Genomic DNA, 19,967 nt, shown 5'->3' with positions numbered 1-19,967 from the left:
CTTTCTTGCCAGCAATTTACAATAAAGGCAGTCTGCTGCTTCCCCACACACCCCTGTCCCCTTGAGTAACCTACCATGCACAGTAACATCAAATTCCCTTTCATGTTCTCCTGCCTTATTTGCAGCCACACATTTATAGTGGCCAGTGTCTGACACTTGAGCTCGAGAGATGAGAAGTTTTTGTCCATTTAATAAGATCTTATGTCCAGCTCCCTCTTCAACAGGTTGACCATCTTTCAACCACCTACCAAAAGGAAAGTACAATCTCAGATGTAATCTCAGACAGTAAGATCAACAACATTCCTAAAATACGCACAATCCTATTAAGCAGAATGTCCCAGTAACAAACCCAGGAAGGCTTGGACATGTCAGGTAGTATTCTGCTTTGCTGAGCACCATGGACCAAAATGGTTTATCAGGAGAAGGGGGTATAGAGGAACAGGCATTACGGAAGTCAGAAAGGTGACAGCTGGGAAGCAGTAGTGAAAGCGGATGCACCAGAGGCAGACAGAAATCTCCAAAGCAAAAGCAATCACTGGTGGCAGATGAAAAGCGCACAGTTGCATTAGCAAGGGAACGAGAGTTGTCAGCTCTTGTAACGTATCCTAATTTCCCTGACATGGCACAACACACCAAACCACTTAAAACAAAACCCTGATCCTGCCATGTGTGTGCCTGACGCTGTTTTCAGATGAGCCAGGAGTTTGTCCTCCACACATTAATTATCGCTAAAGAACATGGGCAGTTCATAAAGACTACCTCCAAGCTCACCTAATCAACCATATGATTTTTTTTTTCCTACTGTCATACCAATCCCCTTACGTGATAGTTGGTGAGGGTGTCCCTACTGCTGAACAATCCAACTCCAAAGGGCTATGGAGGATCACGATGTAGTCCAAGAGCTCATCCCCACCTTCCACAAATGGTGGGACTGTAAGAGAGAAAAATCCATCAACAGAAACATTTAAGCATTTAGAAGTGTCATAAAAGTCTATCTCAAATAGTAACGTTAAAAAAAAATAAGTATCTTAACATCTCACTTTGGGACACGTACAGATTTGCAGTTCACCACTGTTCCTTTTTGAAGAAAAACACCTGCCCAGTTATATTTTGTGGTTTCAAATTACTCTTCTCACTCTTTTTTATTGTTTCTTGACTGCTTTTTCCAGATTCTCTCTGAACAACTTTGTGAATGGGAGGGGACAACAGGACTTTTAGCACCTTTTGTCAGCAGAAGGAGAAAACAAAGGGGCAGAGGACCCTCTTCCAGGTCCTCTTCACCCTGTCTCACTCTCCCAGGAGTGGGTGGGCTGAGGAGGGAGCCCTGCCATACAGCTCCTCCCAGCTCCTTCACTGACTAGCAAGACCAGTGAGATACACCTGGAGCAGCAGAATGAACATCCTACATCTGCATGAAACAGTATGCAATGTTCTTCAAGAGGGCAGTTCAAAGCCTAAAAATCAAGCCTTTAAAGTTCTTAAATAAACCCTTCCACGTCAGGAGAATGTGACTGACATTTGTACAAGTCATTTAACTCGAGACATTCAGAAAGCGCTGCTGAGATGCAGACCATGGTAAAGGTTTCAATGGAGAAAAAAAAGGGGGGGGAAAAAAAAAAAAATCTTTCTCAAGAAAAGGTTCAAAATGTGCACAACATAACTCAGAGAAAGATGTTCTCCCCCAGAAGCAACTACTCAGTCATATTTTTAACTGGTACTTTTTATATCTATGATTTTCTTCTACGAAGGCAAGTTAGAAGAATGTTAAAGCTTACAGAGAATAATATTGACCAAGTGCAGAAAAACTCTTCAAGAACTAACCTGAAAGTAAGAGTCTTCAAGCTATCATGTAACCCTGGACACAAAAAGTGTGCAGTGCCCAGGTTTAACTAGATACATGGCTTGACTAACTGATATTTCATATAATGATACCAAGGAAAATAAAATCATGCTTTACTAGGTTTATGGAAGTCTGATCAATCAGTAGTTCTGTTGCTCACACACCTAAGATTTCAACTTCATACTTGATTTCTTGTTCTCCAGCTATGCTTGTGGCCACACACAAATACTGGCCCCGGTCAGCCTCAACAGCATTCAGAATCTCCAGCTTCTTCCCACCAGCTACAACACGGAGGTTGTCGCTTGCTTTCACAGGCACACCGTCTTTTAACCAGGTAAGGAGAGGCGGAGGGTTGCCAGCGGCTTTACACTCTAACGTCAGTGAATTGCCAGCAACCACCTGCCTGTTCTGGGCTGCGTCAGCATCGCCCTCAATTACTGGAGGAACTGTAGAAAGGAAAAAAAATATATTGCAAGTGATTAATTCTGTAGCCAGAAAATGTATTAAGAGCAAATGGGTTAGTTCCTCCCCACCCACTTTGGCTCTATATGCATTTATGTCACGCACAATTTCATGTGAGAATTTGCTGCTGGGTCTAGCCAAGACAAAAGGGAAACAGAGAAGTCGAATGATGTAGTTCGGTATTGACCGGTTGTATAACATAGAGGATCTGCAGGGCTTTGAGGTGGAAGAACTAAGTCTGAAGGTCTTAAAACAGCACGCTAAAGATCCCACCCAGAGTGGCTATTGCGGGTAGGTGTTGTTCAGCATGCACAGGTGAGAAAGAGAGAGGATACATGGAGAAGAAATCGTTTTGATCCTTCACTAGAGCATGGTATCGAGGCCCACGAAGTCAAAGCTTTTTGAGAGTCACACAAAGCACCGGGTGTAAAGCTCCTTTTACACGGCCCTGCTAATACAGGCCAGTCTTTAAACGCAGCCATCGACCACTGCTCGCCCTTGCCAGGCCTGCGAAGGCTGCTGACGTTACGAAGGCAGAAGAGCTTTCAAAATGCGCTTCCTGTAACATGGCAAACAACCAAGTTCAATAAACCCTCGCGTACCGTAGATGTCCACGTCATATATTTTCTCAGCAGCTCCAGCAGCGTTGGTCACACGGCAAGCGTACTTCGCAGAATCTGCTACTCGGGCCCGAGGTATCTGCAGGAATTGCCCCCTGTCCACATACAGAGCCTGGGGGCTAGAAATAATCGGTCGGCCATCTTTGTACCACGTAATGGTAGGAGGAGGGATTCCCTTGGCTTCGCATTCCAAATTTATAAGATTGTTAAGAAGTGTCGACACCTCTGTGGTAATATTTCCTCCCTTAATACTAGGAGGGACTATTTCAAAAGACAAAAGGACAGTATTAAAGCCTTAGTATACAAGTCGGTGTAGACTTAAATAGATTAAACATTAGAATGCTGTAAGAATACAAGATTTTAGCTTAATCAGGCTTCCAACCTCTCCCGGTGTTTTTCGCCTCTGTTTTCTCCCAGCAGAGTTATACATTGCCTGTACAATCCCGCCAGGCACACAGAGTTGAAAGCATGAAGAGGACACAACATAAATGGAATCTAACACCAAAGGGCCACCATACACTTCAGAAACAAGTACCGCAGCAAGGAGCGCTGCACGGCATTGCTGCCCCACTAGAGCTGCGTGGAAGCATTTTACTTTCTAGGCTCCAACATGAGCCAAGTTAGGACAGCTGGGCCTCCTGCAACGCATTCGGGCATGGCTCTGCCTCTTCCCTGTTTCTGAAGGGTAAAGAAAGAGCAACTCCTATAGACCTTGGGAGGTGCATCCTCCCAACGAGGAGCAGCAACCTGCTGTTTAAAATAGCAAATACATCCAAGAGCCCCTGCAACTGGAGTGGGAACCGCTCAGTACTCAAAGCTGGTGAAGATGAAGTCACTCACTTTGAGACTAAATACGAGCTTAACAGTCTAGCTTTATGCTCCTATTTTTGAAACTTTTGGCCCGTAGTCATTTCCCTTCCTCGCTAAGCAGCAGTACTCAGATTTTTCTAGCAAACAAACTCTGGTGTAAATCAGCCAATATAAAGAGTTCGTAAATCTCCGTAGAAGTAATAAAAACACAGTGCAATTGGCAACAACTAAATTTATGACTGCTGAAAGTACCAGACACATCTGGCAGACACATTAACTCCTCTGCTGCCAAACATGCTCCATATATCCTAGGCTTCCACTGACTGCCATAGTGTTCATTTAAAATGCCACCGCAGAAATGTAAAGCAAAGTGTCAGTGAATGGATTTACACCTACAAGATAGGTCTTGAAGATTATCAAATGATGATGAAGTATTTTCCTAATTAAATAATTTGTGTGCAAAAATACACAAACCTATAAAATATGCTGAAACACACCCAGTTCAAAGGCGAATGTATTTCTCTATCAGCAATGCTTTCATGCACAGAGATGGAGTATTCTGGGAAAATATCAAAGCGAAAAGTCGGGCTGAACAGGTAAAACAACGTAAGAACTAGAAAGAAATAGCATCTACGTTCCTCACTCACTCCATGGGCTTCTGTTTTGTCCAGCTAGGATTAATGAGAAATTCAAAATTGGAGATATATTCCATTCTACTATCACAAATTCACCTCTCTCTTCTGAAAAACCTGGAGTAAGGTCTACTTATCTGTGAGGATTTTATTCGTGTGGCGTTGTTTATTTCTCTCAACTCACAACAGCCACAATCACCTCCAAGTCCTCACAGCATTTTCTTTGCTCCCGATGGAAAAAGACCTCACTACGATCAATGTACATGCATATTTCTGTGCATGTGGTTGCTCCATGCTTCAGAAACATCTCAGATGAGGGAAATAATGTATTATAAGTTCACAGTTATCAGAAGAAAAGGCACACAATCTTCAGAAGCAAATCCATAAGCTGATGAGTCCTGATTTGCTAACAGCTCACAGATTCAAATTCCTACACTTCACACTCTGGGCACAAGAGTGTCATCTCACCTATAGATTTCTGCACTTGTTTCCCCCTAATTGCTGCTAGCACTGTGCTCCCTCAGTTTTTCAGGTCTGACTGGGCTTTCACACATTCATTGTCTTCGAAATGGAAAACCTCTTCCTCTTGTCTCCTTTGAAGTTTTCCTTCAAAAGCTACTTTTTCTTCTTCCATGAATCTTTCCCCTCCTTTTTCCCCAACTGATAATCTCTTAATTTACATTAAACTTATGTAGACTAACCACAGGAATTGTCTGTTCCCCATGTCTTCGCAAAGACTCCACTGCTTGTAAAATGTATAGTCAGTGTGCTATAAACGCCAGAAAAATAATAATAATCTCATTAAATAATAAGAGTTATCTCATGCTAGCATTTCTCCTCTTGCTATGAGTGACCTCAATTAACACCAATTTAAGCAAGATGACATACCACGCTACCTGAAGATCAACTGGAACATCCTTTTCCAAAAACTGTTTGTGTCTGATTCTTACTGGTTTTGCACTTTACTTTATACTTTTGCACTAACTTTAATTAATTCCTGGCTGAATTTACTCCTATCACTAGGTTAAGGAAAATAAGACTGTGAGTGTATTAAAATAAAAATATTCTAATTGATTTTCTCCTAGGACAGATCAAAATAATGAAGCCAACGTGATAATAAAATAAGTCAGTTGAAACTAATTAATAGCAAAATTTGACAAGGTACTTCCAAGATTTTTGGCTTTCACCAATTAGAAACTAATAAAAAGCCCATAAAAACCACTTAAAGGCCAAGCTTGCAAAGACTACACCCATACTTAACTTGACACACATAAATGCTCAAAAAGATCACTTTGTTGACAGATGGTATTAAGTTATGTTTATACACAAATTTTGCAAGATCAGAGCCTCAATTTATATTTGTCTGAGCATCTCCATTCAAAAAAAGAAAGCTTATGAGTAAAATTAAAGGATCTTCTAGGGTCAGGCATTTTATAAACTTACCATGGATGATCAGCTTGACCTCCTTGACTTGCTTGCCAGCAGTGTTGGTGGCGCTGCACTGGTAACGACCTTTGTCAATCCTTCGAGCACTCTTTATGTGTAGAACTTGATCTTTGTCCAGAAGCTCAACATTGGGATCACCCAAGAACAAGGGCCTGGAACAGAGATTATTTTGCTTCACAGAACTCTGACCCCATCCTTTCAACATTAATTTAAACTGACCGGAATAAGAAGGGGTCCCTTAACGGCAGTAATTGTACCATGAAAGAGTACCGTTTAGCACCAGAGCAACAGCATTAATCCGAAGAGCCACCATACAGTGACAAACTATTACAGTTAACTTTATTCCTAGTTTTTAGAAGAAACTGAAACACAAAAGTACTTTACTCGGGTCATCCAGGATGCCAGCATGAGAGCCAGAGTTCTACTCCTGATCTCAGTTTCTTTTTCTAATTACTTAGGTCATGACAGTCCTTTGTTGATAACAAAACGTCTGCATTTACTAGAAGAAAGTGTCAACATATCAATACCAAAGAGTAAGGAATTGTCACATCACAGTATTTGTGAGTACTAGGCAATGCCTATGCTGAACTACGTTGTTAAACACTATTTAAAAATGCAGCCCATTTTGTTCTTCAGTTAATATTTACGTCACCAAGAATTCTTCTCTCGGTATGCTTTCCTGGAAGATGAGATGAAGAATTGAAACATGCAGGCTACAAATGTTTTAAAACCTTTAATGTATATATGCAGAACTGCACAAGGCACTAGCCAGAAAAGTGTTTGATACTGGTACTGTCTACCAGTGAAAAAAATCATGTTAGCAAAACAACTTTTTTTTAACTAATGATATGTTTAAAATAATCCAGATACAATAAACTCAAATAAATGGTTACATTTGTCTTGGTTCAAGCATTGTCTGGCTTCAAATACTGTAAAATTTGCTCTGCAAGTGCCAGTGTCAGTAATGGGACAGTTCACAGAGAAAAGCAGGATGCTAACTTCTGGTTACAGAACTTACCACCTCACATCACCACAAATTTCATCTGCTGACAGTAACTTAACACTAAGTAGTTAAAAGCTGAGCTTACTGGTACAGTGCACCTTCTTCCTCTACATTCTAAGGGAGGAATCACCTAGACACAAACCACAAAAGCTGTAATATACTTACTTGCCATCTTTGAACCAGTGAATGTCAGGAAAAGGGAAGCCTTTGGCTCTACATTCCAGACTGACTTCCTGGCTGAGGATGACCGCAATTTCACCAGGGGTATCAGCACCTATTATGCTTGGTGGAACTTTAAAAACACAAGCATTAGAGGAAGAACTGGTATTTAACCAGGGAAGGTATGCTATGGAACTAGAAGAAATGCAGCAGTGGATCATACTACTGAAACAATTGAAACAATTTTAGTTTTGAACGCTTGAAATAATTTTAGTTTTCACTACAAAGTGACTTCTGCTAGATCACAACATCACTTCTACCGTGACAAGCGCTTCCACACTTGTGCTGGTGAACCATGTGTAAGACGACTCCCATGTTAAGCTGTACGCCCAAAATGCAAACAAAGTACCAAAGACCAAAATGCAGAGATGAGAAGCAGCATTTTGTCTGTTACTATAAGAATAGAAAAATCTAAGGTATTCAAAAGCCATCATGGTGAGTGCTTCAGCAACCAACATCTAATGGGCAGTGAGAGGAAGAATCTATTTATAATCAGTTGAAATTTATTGGCTTCTTAAATATCAACTGTTTTTCAGATCACCATCTTAAAAAACTGAACAAAACATCCCAAAAACCAAAACCAAACCCATGAAACTAACCTAATATGTCTAGGTTAAACAGCTTCTCAGAACTTCCTGCTACATTTATGGCTTTGCATGAATACTGTCCCGCATCATCAGTAGCAGCTTTAAGGAGCTTCAGTATCTTCCCGTTGTGCAAAATCTGGAGAGTACTGCTTTCCACAACCTTAAAAGAACCCGAGACATTAGCCTTATGTGATCCAAGTTACATCAGCCAAGTATCACAGCTGGATTTTTATAAGAAAATGATAGTTTTAGTCTAAGGATAATCTGTTTCCCCTTTCAGTTACAGCACTAATCTCAACTTCTGCAATCTATTGAATATGACTTGTAGCTCAACATACAATAGAGAGTGGGAAAACCAAAGGAATTCTTTGTCCACTAGTAATGGTTAGTCACAAGGGTGCATAAAGGGGTCTCTCCTCATCTTAAACTATCACTTATCAGCTACAAGTAGAAGCACAGGACTCAGCGGTAATCCTGAGGAATTCAATTCACCTCCAAGAGTTCTTATTTCTCCATCTACAGAATGAAGAAAATACCGTTATTGGTCCCCTGTGCAAGGGCTCTGGCATCTACAGCACTGGGAGGTTGCCAAGACTAATTCCTAGGGGAATCTTGAAAATAAAGAGTTTACTTTTGACTTATTGAACAGCTGAATTAATGGATTAGCCATACTTAGCTGGCTTTCTGTGTGGGTGTTCTTAGTGCAGTTTAAATATACATAAAGGCATGTACATGTATTTACTTTGAAAGAGTTCTCGTACCAAGCACTCAAGAGTTGGCACAAAACTGACTGATGATGGCTACGTTACTTCAGTTAGATTAATTGTACATACCTGGCTATCTTCTTTATACCAGGAGATGACTGGGAAGGGTTTACCAGATACTTCACAGAAGAGACTTACAGGGTGATGAACAACTACAGATGTATTTGTCACCTTTTCTTGATCTCTAATTTCAGGAGGAACTAAAAGAAAGTCATGTAATAAGCCTTCTATTCCAGTGATTTCTAACTTCCTCCATCCTCCCAGTCAAGGACCTCTGTAATATCAATTTCTCAGACCCTTTTCACTCCCTCCCCAATGTTTTCATTTGCCTTTTGGCTCTGGACTTATCTCCCCGTGTCCTTTCTTCTCTTTTCTCAAAGAACAGAGTTTTCTTTTTGCCCAGTAACAGACTCCCAGAGAAATACACTCAAACATGATCACCATTAACATTTTAAGAGAATAAACTTAAAATTTAATCTGAAATTTAATCTTAATCTTAAAATACCATGTTATTTGCTTAGCATATAAAGGAAACCGATTCCAGACAACCATCCTTCCTCTTCACTGCTCCAGTCATCTCCAGGAACATCTGCCTATCATTTGTCCCACTATGAGTGCAAAGAGAACAGCCTTATCTAATGGATTAGAAAATTCAAACCCCACTGATGAGCCCTGCTGGCACAAGATGGAATTGCTCTTTTCTCAGGATAAAGATACAGCTATAATCCTGTTTGGGCATCAGAACTATCATCGGAAGTGAGCAAGGCTGGAATAAAAGTACTGCCTAAGAAGGAAGTATCTCGGAGCCAGCTGCAGATTTTCTATTTTGCAATTAGGACTCAAGACGAAGAGTATCAGGAGCAAAGATTCTCCTAATCTATGTTCATTCTGGTAAATAACTTTTCTCATTCATATTTGAAATCTATCACCCAACCTGTAATTTCTACAGTGCAGAAATCTTCATTTGTTATTTCCATTAAAGTTAATAAGTATATCTAGAGCTCTCTGCAAATGAGACACACCTAGCTCTTTGAGCAAAACAAAGATGGTTTGTATATAAAGTCACGGTGAATAGAGGCAACAGAAAAAACACAGAGAGAATCATAGAAATGCAAGTACTCATTATTTTTTTCTAATTTAATTGCACATGGGCAGATTTGTGGCATGCAGTTTCCAACAATAAAAGAGAAGATGTTCTTCAAAAATAGTGCCCCAAAAGTTTTATTTATTATTTACCGTGAACTTTCAGGTTGTATTTCCTTTCTGTGCTTCCAGCTTCATTGCTTGCCACACAGACATACTCCCCGTTATCAGAAGGTGTAACAGAAGCTATGACCAGCAGTGTCCCATCCTCCAGAACTGAAATCCCTGGTTCACTGCCCATCAGCTCTCTTCCATTACGTAGCCATTTGATGACAGGCTTTGGAATACCTACCAAGAAAAAGGTGAAACGTCAAGAAACAGTTTGCTCAGCTCCGAATAAGAAAGATTCAAACAATTCCCACTGTGTGCTGGAAGTCTTATTGGCAGGGACACTGCACAGGGAGGCCATGAGCTTTCAAACTCAGAGAAAGCCCTGACTGTTACAGTAAAATTTTAACAATAAAAATCTTAGTCCTGAACATTATAATATACTTGTTGCCTAGCAATGATTTTTCACAGAACTTCAGCACACAGTGGTTATTGAAATCACTGTTAGTTTGAATTTTTCCACGTAAAGCATATGTGGAAAATACTGTGCATGTTGTACATTTTTACCACAACAAGGAGTACACAGAAACTTAGTGATTTTCAACGGTCAACAGAAAAATAGACTTTTGTCCCTAAAGATGGTAAGAAAGATACACACCTTTTGCTGGACATGGGAACGCAATGCGTTGATTTGCCACTCTTTCTTGAAAGGGACTATTGTATGGAGGGTCCAGATCCTCAATAGTAGGAGACTCTGAAAGAAAATTAGACCCCTCAAAAAAACCCCTTGACCTGTGTACCCAAACGTGAAAATACAGCCTGGCGATACATAACACTTCTAAGCCTCCCTCATGCACACAGGGTCAGATTCCAATAACTCTCTACACTGATGAAGTGTACTGTACAAGCTGTCTTGATTTCAACGGGAATGTTTAGGAAGCAAGCAGTACAAAGAGGCTTTCAAATTTGACTCAGATTGGTTCTCTCTAAAACTCACTATATTTGTTTTGAAGACAGAGACAGTGTTTCTGCAAAATCTGAAAAACAGGTTTTAAACTGTTTTTTCTCACACCACATAGTAGTATTACTTCCATCCTTTGCTCTCGCATCTCATTTTAAACTTGTGTGCAGACTGAGAGTATACAAAGAATATTATTTATAATTAAGTAAAGTTACTGGCAGTTCTTTGTTGTTTGTAACAAGTGGTTCTCAGCACCTCTAATCCAAAGGGATCAGAGTGTTGACTTTAGACTATCACAAAGAAGAAATAAGTTCTGCTTACCTTAACTCAGTCATGCTACATTGATGTACGTCAGCCCATCAAGTGAGGACTTATACTATATATTTAAATTGGCACATTGACCACTGGTGCCCTGTCACCATTTCAATAGTACACTAACTGACTGAGTGAAGAGCTCAATTTCAGCTCATGAAAAATTCCAATTCTATTTGAAGCTGTGACACCAGGCTCTGAGACTTAGAGACAGTCTCTGAAAATGTAAGACATCTGAACACACAAAGCTAATATTTCAAAAAAAGGTTTCCCATACTGGAATCTGATTTTAATTACCTACTACAAAACCAAATCATAAGTAGCTTGAAGATTTTTCTTATTAAGAAATTTAAAAAGTAATATATTTTGAGTTTCTTTTTCTTATTTCTGCAAACTCTCCAAAGACTATTTGCCTATTCTGATTTTCCTTAATTAACATCAGAACATAACATCTAAAACAGATTTGGATTTTGCATCATGTAACAGTCAACAGCGAAGAACATTGCTCTCCAAAGCATAAACCAGACAGCACTGGCATGAAATTATACCTAGCCAGGGCAGGCGGCAAGATGATGGCCCTAATATAAATACCTTGAACTTGTACTGTTATCTCCGAGGCGTCACTGCCCGCTACATTACTAGCGACACACTTGTAGATTCCGGCATCAGGAAGCTGGACGTTGCTGATGCTTAGAGCTCCATCCAGGCTGTGGATGAACTGCCCACCATCTACCGGCACAGCACTTCTGCCTTTGAACCACATGACTGTTGGGGGGGGGATCCCCTGGGCACTGCAGGGTATGTCAACTCGGTGGCCAGCTTGGACTTTCAAAACTTGAGGCCCACGCTGTATCTTTGGAGGAACTAAAGAAGACAAGTTTAGTCCACGGTAATGTGAAGAAAATTATGTACAAGACCATTCTTAAGGCTGAGGCGGGGAGGGGCGGAGGGGTCAGCCTGGAGAAGAGAAGGCTCCAGGGAGACCTTCTAACAGCCTGCCGGGACTGAAAGGGGCTTAGAAGAAAGATGGGGACAAACTTTTTAGTAGGACCTGTTGCAATAGGACAAGCGGTGATGGTTTTAAACTAAAAGAGGGCAGATTTAGACTAGATGGATAGAAGGAAGAAATTTTTCACGAGGGTGGTGAAACCCTGGCCCAGGCTGCCCAGAGAGGTGGTGGATGCCCCATCCCTGGAAACATCCCAGGTCAGGCTGGACGGGGCTCTGAGCAACCTGCTGTAGTTGAAGATGTCCCTGCTCACTGCAGGGGGGTTGGACTAGATGGCCTTGAAAGGTCCCTTCCGACCCAAACTATTCTGTGATTCTATGAAATTCTTTTCTGGTTTTGTCATTGTAGAAAATGTCCTTCTTTATTCACTGAAGCCAAATTCCTTCAGGTGACTAAGGAAGCAGACCTGCACGTTCTCTACATAGGATAGGATGTACGACACCCTATTGCTTAACTTATTTGAAAAAGCTACATTTCAAATCCTACTGCATGACTTCCACATGAGCAGTGTAATATTATTACACTGAGCACATCTGAAGAGCTATGGGGACTGGCTCTTGATAACACAAAAGAATTCAAAAGCTTTTATGATAAAGTTAATTACATTTTCCTTTTGACATTTTAATTTCCTTCCCCTAATCCCTGATCCTTGTATGCTTCCAAACACAAGTTCGGACAAGGAGATAAAATATGACTGGAAGTGTTTTTGCTGGTCCCAAAGAACAATATAAATGCAACATAAATCTTCTGCCACAGTGTTTTTCTTTCTAAGGATCATTGACAATAAAGAGACTTATAAAGAATGTCTGAAACAATAACAGGCGCCATTTTTCCAGACTCTCTGTTAATGTACAATTACAGATAAACAAAAAGATGTGCACTGATATCAGACTTCTCTACGCACAGAACCAGACAGCAGTCTGCTATAGCCATTGTAATTGAATTAGCGTAGTCTGAAGGTTTCAGAGATGCTAGGGGCAATCTGGTACGTTCGCGGTGTGTGATCCACTTCAAAGACGTGTGCTGGCAGCAGGCATGGGCAGCAACATGCCCAAACTCTACATGAATCACAGGAGAACCATCTATACTCCCACAATTACTATTGATCAGCCTCGTCTGGGCTGCGGCAAGGCAGGGCTCCTGCACTTGCTCTCCTGTGTACCTCCTGCCAGTGCCAAAGCACGTGTGCCACAACCTGTGTTCCCGTCTGACACGGGTGAGGAGGAATAAATGAGAGAGCACGGAGCTAACAACACATCACGTTGAGTAAGTGCTTAAGGGACCGCGGCTGAGTCAGTGCAGGGACAGTAGGAGAGAGACAAGGGAGAGAGAATGTGACGATCTCTGGTAAGAAGGAGAGGGAAGGGGACACGGGTCCAGGCTTGCACAAGAGCAACTAGACACCTTTACTGAGGCGGGGAGGAAGGTGGGCACCAGCACAGGCTGCCGGTTTGAATAGAGAAAGTACAGTAAGGTGGGTTAAGGTCTTAGTTTGCAAAGGTGGGTACAGCAGAGCGTATGTGCACGTAGCTGTGCGCTGAGGCAGGAGCAGCTGCCAATCCAGAAGTGACAGTTGCACACAGGTTTCACTACCGCCTGAGCGGGTGCGCAAGCAAAAACTTTGACATTCGCCAATAAAAGAGTTTGGATACGTAATTCCCGTCAAGCTGGTGAGAACTTGACACCTGCAGCCACTGTTCGCAAACTTACTGCTGAGAACCCTCTTGCACAGAGAACATCCATGCGCATTAGAACAAAAGCCTCCAGTTCTTAAAACTCCTCTGGGTGACTTAAGAAGAGTCAAATGTCATATTGTGCTATAATTCCTCCATGAGTCAAAGGAACATTAAAGAAAGGTGTGTAACATATATATAGTTTATATACATATATGCGTGGGTGTGCAATACCCACATAATCAGTAACAACTTGCATATGAAGACAAGATGACCTGGAAGACTATAGGTCAATAGCATTTAATGTACATAAGGAAAAACGTTTGTAAAGCTGTGCATGATGCTTGCAGTTGATTATCCTTTAAGCTAAAACTTACCATATACACTTAGCTTCACTGACTGAGTCACATTCCCAGCAATATTTGTGGCTACACAGATATACATTCCACTGTCTGAAACTTGTGTCTCGCTGATCTTCATTGACCCTGAGGGTAGGAAAGTGTGTCTGGAAAAATAACAAGCAGATACACTGCATAAACACGTATGGAAAGGTGCATGACCTCTACTTACACATTGCTAATGATTGCTATGAGCTAAAATAACACTGTTCTACAGGGCTGTTCTACAGGGCACACTGAGCTGTGCCATATTACTAAACTATGACACTTACTCATTTTTTCTAACTCTTCACTGAGCCACTACATTCTGAATACACAGCAAATACCTAAAATATAAGATCCAAATTGCAAAATTTGGCTCTAGCTACTGACAGGACATATTAAAATCTGTCTTGTTTCTAGAAATGGAAAAAAAAAAAACAAACCCCAAAAAACAAATCAGGCAGGGAAATGGAGCTCTTCAACCTCCTGTTGCACATTTTTGCTCAGCCCAGGTCAGCAGGGTCATAAACTTAAACAACTTCTGATACTGTTTCATCCTGGCAAAAAAGTTATGATGTTTAAAGATGGAAGGAGAAGAGCATTCTCATTAAAAACCAGCAGTTTTGATATTTATAGCAATTGTCATCACTAAATAGTTAACTACATAGTATTGACTTTTACTACAGCTCTGGTTGCAGGCTTTTAAGATTACTAGATACAGTCCTGGCCAGCTAAGCCAAACTCTTCTTACGTAGAAATCAAAAGTAATAGCAATTGGGGGAAAAAAATGAGGAGGGAAGAAAAAGTGACAGCTTAGAATTGACAAGAAGAAATTAAAGTCTAGCACTCAAGGTTATGTACAGAATTTAGGCAAAGTTGGTGGGAATCAGTGGTATCATCTGTTTTCCTTTCTCTGGCACTCTCTAATTAGGACAATGTTATTATGTGGGTATAAATGGTGAATCTGGGGATTGCAATGGCCCGGAGAGATGAATGGAAAGAAAGTGAAGCATATTTCCTGCAGGCCACCCCAATCTGTCTGATATTATGATTCCTCCTCTGTTGCCCGTTATCTTTCCAAACCTTTTTTTTGGGGGGTTGTTTTTTTTTTTTTTTAATAACCCCAAAAGACAGATTGCTGCAGTAACTCATCTCCCATGATTTTGTCCACTAATTACATTTGCTTTCTGACAGAAGTGCCTTCATTTCTGATTTCGCTCTTCTTTTGTTTACTGGTCGCATTTCTAACATCAAATTTGGGTGGTCTCAAACAATTTTGTTTGGACTAATCCTTTAACTTTTGCTGACATCTGTAAACAATTTTATGGAACGGGCTGAGCTGGACTTCTGCTACTCTGGACAACTTGGACCTCTCCACAACAGCCACGAGCGAGTAGCCTAATTCATCAATGTCTCCTGAGGTAAAACGAGGACAAGTAAGGGACCAAGAATGCAGATTCGTTAGTGCATGCAACATGCTCACAGGACGCAGCAGAGAATTCCACACATACCCCTAACAACGAATCAACTCTCTGTGCACAAGCCTCCTTCACCCAACGTGCGGGCCCAGCAGCTACTAGTTGGGGAGGCTGTTGCAGACTTGCTGGAAGGGGTGGCTCTGAGGCGCAGATTTGGCCGCAAGTAAAACAGGCTCACCTTGGGGTCTGTACGACTCCTCACGTCGGCTCAGACACTGGCTGTCCCCCTCCACTCAGATTGGTGAGAGACACCAGACAAGGGGCACAGCAATGGCTACAGTGGGCGCTCGGCCAGCGTTACCACCTCCTGGATTATGGACACAGCCGTAGCCTTTCCCCCTTCTGAGGTATCTTGAAGACTAGAAAGCACTGGCACACCCCGTGACACTACTCGGCACTTCAGCCAGGAACACACAGTGTATAACCACCTACTCGCTTCCTCTCTTATTTTGTACCATAGCAAAATACTAAGGAAGAACTCCAACACTGGTGCATGCCGTATATAAGAGTCCCCAACTCTTCAGTCTCTAAGGTTGTCAGCTCAACATTTTAATGAGCATTTAGCTATGTTTTCACATGTTCAAGAATATCCGGAGAGTTTCTGGATCCAAAACACAGTGAGCAGTGAGCCTTTGTAAGCACTCCCAAACATTTATCATCATCTGTATTCTACTGGCAGCCCAGACCTCATATGAATAACAAACAATGCTCCCCTGAGCATAAATATGAAGTGCTTAAGAAAAGAAAAACAGTTTTTAAACATTTATAATCAGGCACAGATTATGTGGGTCTCTGGGCACAACCACAGTACAAATATAACAGGATCTCTTTCGTCTTGGCCTCTCGAGATTGCGTACAAACACGCACTGGAATGGAAGCTGTACAATGATGCATGGTCTCGGTATCCTTTGGAAAGAGACATATGCTTTGTTTGGGAAAGAGAGTTTCAAGACCCAGTAAAGCAGGGTCCTCATGCAGGAACACTTAAGACCTTCTAATTGATCCTGAGGCAATTAGAAATGATACACCCTTCCAAAATCTTGAAAGCTTAGTAGCAATTTCACTTTTCTTTTGTTTTCATCAAACATTGTTACCTTGGAGAGAATGGAGATATGAGCTGCATTTCTTTGGCCCAGGTAATTATGGGGGGTGGCAAGCTCTTTACTTCACATGGAAGTGTGACATCTTCCCCTGCAACTACTGAGATCTCTATGGGTTTATCATATGCGTTTCCTTGCTGGTCTCCAGGCCTGGATACTCTAGGTTTCACTATAACATGGAACATGTTAAGAAGCTGCAATGAATATACGTATTTGTACAACTGTAGCACCATACAATTTTACTTCAGATTAAACATCTATTTTTTAATCAGGTATATAACATTACAATCCTATTTTTCATGACATGTCTGCAATAGACATAAATCACCGTAATGCTGATGTACAGTGCCTGTAGCTCAGATACTGGCTGATGCATACATGCAATACCGCAAATAGCAGGAAGCCTGCACTATTTACCCAAAAAGCTGGATAGCAACAGATTTATGCAGTTCATGCATATGCTGAGCTCTCTACTGCACAGGTAGTTTGCAACCAATACCTGAACCATGTTACACTACAGCACCAATACCTGCAAAGCCATAAAAGCCTTGCAAAGCAAGCCTACACCTAAATCATATTTTTTTTACAATACTGGGAGATGGTAGGAAGCTTTGGGAATGATGGGATTAAGGGATCTTCATTCTTCTATCTGCAGGAATTTCTATTCCTATTCAGGTACTTCCTATCCATTTCCATAAAAGATGAAAAAGATCAGCCTAAGATCCTAGTCCAAGAACTCAAGGTAACAGGTATCAGGGGGTTTTGAGAGATTATAGCAGCTGAAGGATAGGCCTTCCAGTATCAGCCATTTGTAAAATTGCCTAGTATGTGGATCCAGTGATCTAGGACAAACTCAAAAGCACTAGTTAGGGATTAGTTTAAATCCTGTTTGCATAGTGAGTATCCTAGTTCACAATCCACCTGAGTGGGTTTTGTAGTCTAAATTAGAACTTAATGGGGGAAGAGAGACAACAACCCTGTATTTGCTTTCAGCTCATGCCTACCATAGACAGTCAGCTGGACTTTCCGCGTAGCATAACCAGCAGCATTTGCTGCAGTGCACACGTATTCCCCAGTCTCTTCACCCCCTGGTGAAACTACATACAGACTTCCGTCAGACCCTGCAGAAAATTTCACATTGCTGGAAAGAATTACTTCTCCTTTCTGTGGAAAGAAAAAAGAAAGAAAAAAAAGTCCACAGTGCCTAGATTTTCTAAAATAAACTAAATGACAATCATTTAATTCAGTAAAAGCTAAAGCTTATGGCAATAAAATAAAATCTAATGAAAACGTAAAAATTATTAAAAGAATATTAAAATTCTTAGTGCCTGTAGCATTTCCCCTAGCTTACCCCATTGCTGTGACTGATTCTTCACATGAAGACTACTATACTTTTAATATAACACTAGGTCTGACTTCTTGCTGTGCAGTATGCTCCGTGCTCTTTAATGCAGTTCCGTAGACCAAACACTTTGCAGGCAGTCTGACTAAACTGAACAATATTTTAATTTACATTACAGTAGTGCTTCTATTTTTTATGGCTGAGATGGACAAAATATTTTTAATTAACTAAGAAGCCTGGCCCCAAAATTCCATCCACACAAATTAACTAACTTCAATTAACTTTTCACACTCCTTGAGTGCCACTGTCTAAGCAGTAACAAGAAGAGCACAGGGATTCTTAAGCAGAAAACTTGTTATGTATTAGAGACTCCAATTCTTAAAAGCAAATTTAAAAAGTCAATTTTGACATTGATTTCTGATGTCAAAACAGATCTTGGATACATTACATAAAACGTTTCTCAGTCAGCAGACTCTTCCTTGTCTGTATTGGAAGTTATACATGGTAATTAAGAAAAAAACTCCTCCTGTGTCTTCCTCCCTACCAAACCAGCACATTAACTGTTTTCTTCCTTCTTTTAAACAAAGCTGTTCACAAGCTCCCAATCAGTTACATCTGCACAACTGCTGAGGCACAACAGTGCCTTCACAGCAATGTCATGCTGTTACACACCCCTGTTATTACCAGAAATTATGCTGGTTAAGTGTGTGTGGGGCGAAGCCTGACTTTCAGACAAATTCCCAAAAAGGGTGAGGTCCTCTTCAGTTGACATCTTGTTTGTCAAGGACATGACTGAAAAGTGACAGAGGGTTAACCCCAGAATGCCATTATTAGACACACTTTCTTCAGAGGAAAAAGTCGTCTTAAAGTAAGGCTCCAAAACAAAAATGAACTTTCAATCTGTAGCAGGTTGCCTAATCTCAAATTATCAACTCACAACAGGAATATGAACAATTTCTAAGGCGTTAAAAACATATAGATACAGCGATAACCAAAGCCCTTACAAAGAATAGAACACTGATTTATGGCTGGACCATGGCCAGAAAGCACCGCTCTAAGAAACAAGAGCGGATACGAATAAATAGAGATTTCCAGGTCCCCCACAACCGAGGCCTTTGGCTGTGTTTCTTACAGATTTTATGACAAGCTAATGATGTGTTCAATTCATCTTTTACCACGAACAGCTCAAAGATGAGAAATTACCTTGGACCAGACAATAGAAGGCTTAGGAACTCCACTTGCTTTGCATGGTAACGTTACTGGGATTCCTTCAATCGTGCTAAATATCTGCTGTCCGTGCTGAATAACAGGCAGAACTAAAAATAAATGCAAATATTAAACACACGCAGAAGACAGATTTCAAACCATGGAACAACTCTTCCAATAAAATAATTATATTCAATTACTACTTCACACAGGCAGCAGGGGTGGGGAATTTTCAGCCTCTTCCCTGAACCCTAACATTGACAATGACCAGCCACTTTCTCCTCCACCCTCCAGTCTTTTACGACAGAATAAATACTTGTTCATAACACAGCAGAGAGGATCAGCCACAGGTTGATCACTGGATTGGGTCCATATAGTTTTCAACTAACTGTAGGTATTTCACATAGCTGATTGCAATAATTTCAGGAACTCTTTGTCACAATATCCTCTGAGAACATTTTAGGCCAGGCTTCCCGAAACGATACTGTACATGATCCAACCTATACAGCACCTTTCATGAACACAGGTTCAGCATTTTTGGTGCTGAATCAATTTCCATCGATGGACAACATTTTGAATGGAGTAGATAGGAGAACGAAGAACTGATCGCCCTCCCAGTTTATTTAATCTTTGATATAAATGATACGAAGTTGTGCAAACTGCAGCGATGGTTTCTGCAGGGACTGTTAGACGAACTTGAATGAAAACACCAGATAACTACACAAAATCCATAAGAAGAGATAACAAGAACCTCAGCTCCCTTACTTAATTGAGCAGGTTTTGAATTATCAACAGAAAAAAGAAGATCAGATTTAAGGCTATAATATGAAAAACTAGATCTTTCTAAAAACATATGAATATATTCCTTTCTGTTATCAAGTTCTGAAATATTCCAAAAACTAGTGTTGACATGCAAGACATTATCGGATAAC

The 19,967-nt window shown here is 40.8% G+C and overlaps 1 protein-coding gene across 1 annotated transcript in view; it reads right to left on the bottom strand.

The window, feature by feature from the left end:
* The window catches only part of LOC104622030 (hemicentin-1-like), a gene marked incomplete at its 5' end in the record, with an annotated part of 153,062 nt that overhangs the window by 92,192 nt on the left and 40,903 nt on the right, over window positions 1-19,967 (bottom strand). Inside the window, 15 exon segments of the mRNA XM_010288684.1 lie at window positions 75-244; window positions 823-931; window positions 2,005-2,286; window positions 2,905-3,183; window positions 5,808-5,962; window positions 6,979-7,105; window positions 7,632-7,779; window positions 8,453-8,583; window positions 9,620-9,814; window positions 10,233-10,328; window positions 11,439-11,711; window positions 13,907-14,034; window positions 16,482-16,656; window positions 17,492-17,651; window positions 19,033-19,145. Of these exon segments, the coding sequence (XP_010286986.1) occupies window positions 75-244; window positions 823-931; window positions 2,005-2,286; window positions 2,905-3,183; window positions 5,808-5,962; window positions 6,979-7,105; window positions 7,632-7,779; window positions 8,453-8,583; window positions 9,620-9,814; window positions 10,233-10,328; window positions 11,439-11,711; window positions 13,907-14,034; window positions 16,482-16,656; window positions 17,492-17,651; window positions 19,033-19,145 (2,541 nt within the window).

This window comes from Phaethon lepturus, unplaced genomic scaffold, assembly GCF_000687285.1.
Source record: "Phaethon lepturus isolate BGI_N335 unplaced genomic scaffold, ASM68728v1 scaffold14566, whole genome shotgun sequence".
In the NCBI taxonomy this organism is placed as follows: Eukaryota; Metazoa; Chordata; class Aves; order Phaethontiformes; family Phaethontidae; genus Phaethon; species Phaethon lepturus.
This window is presented reverse-complemented; position numbering and strand designations above follow the sequence as displayed.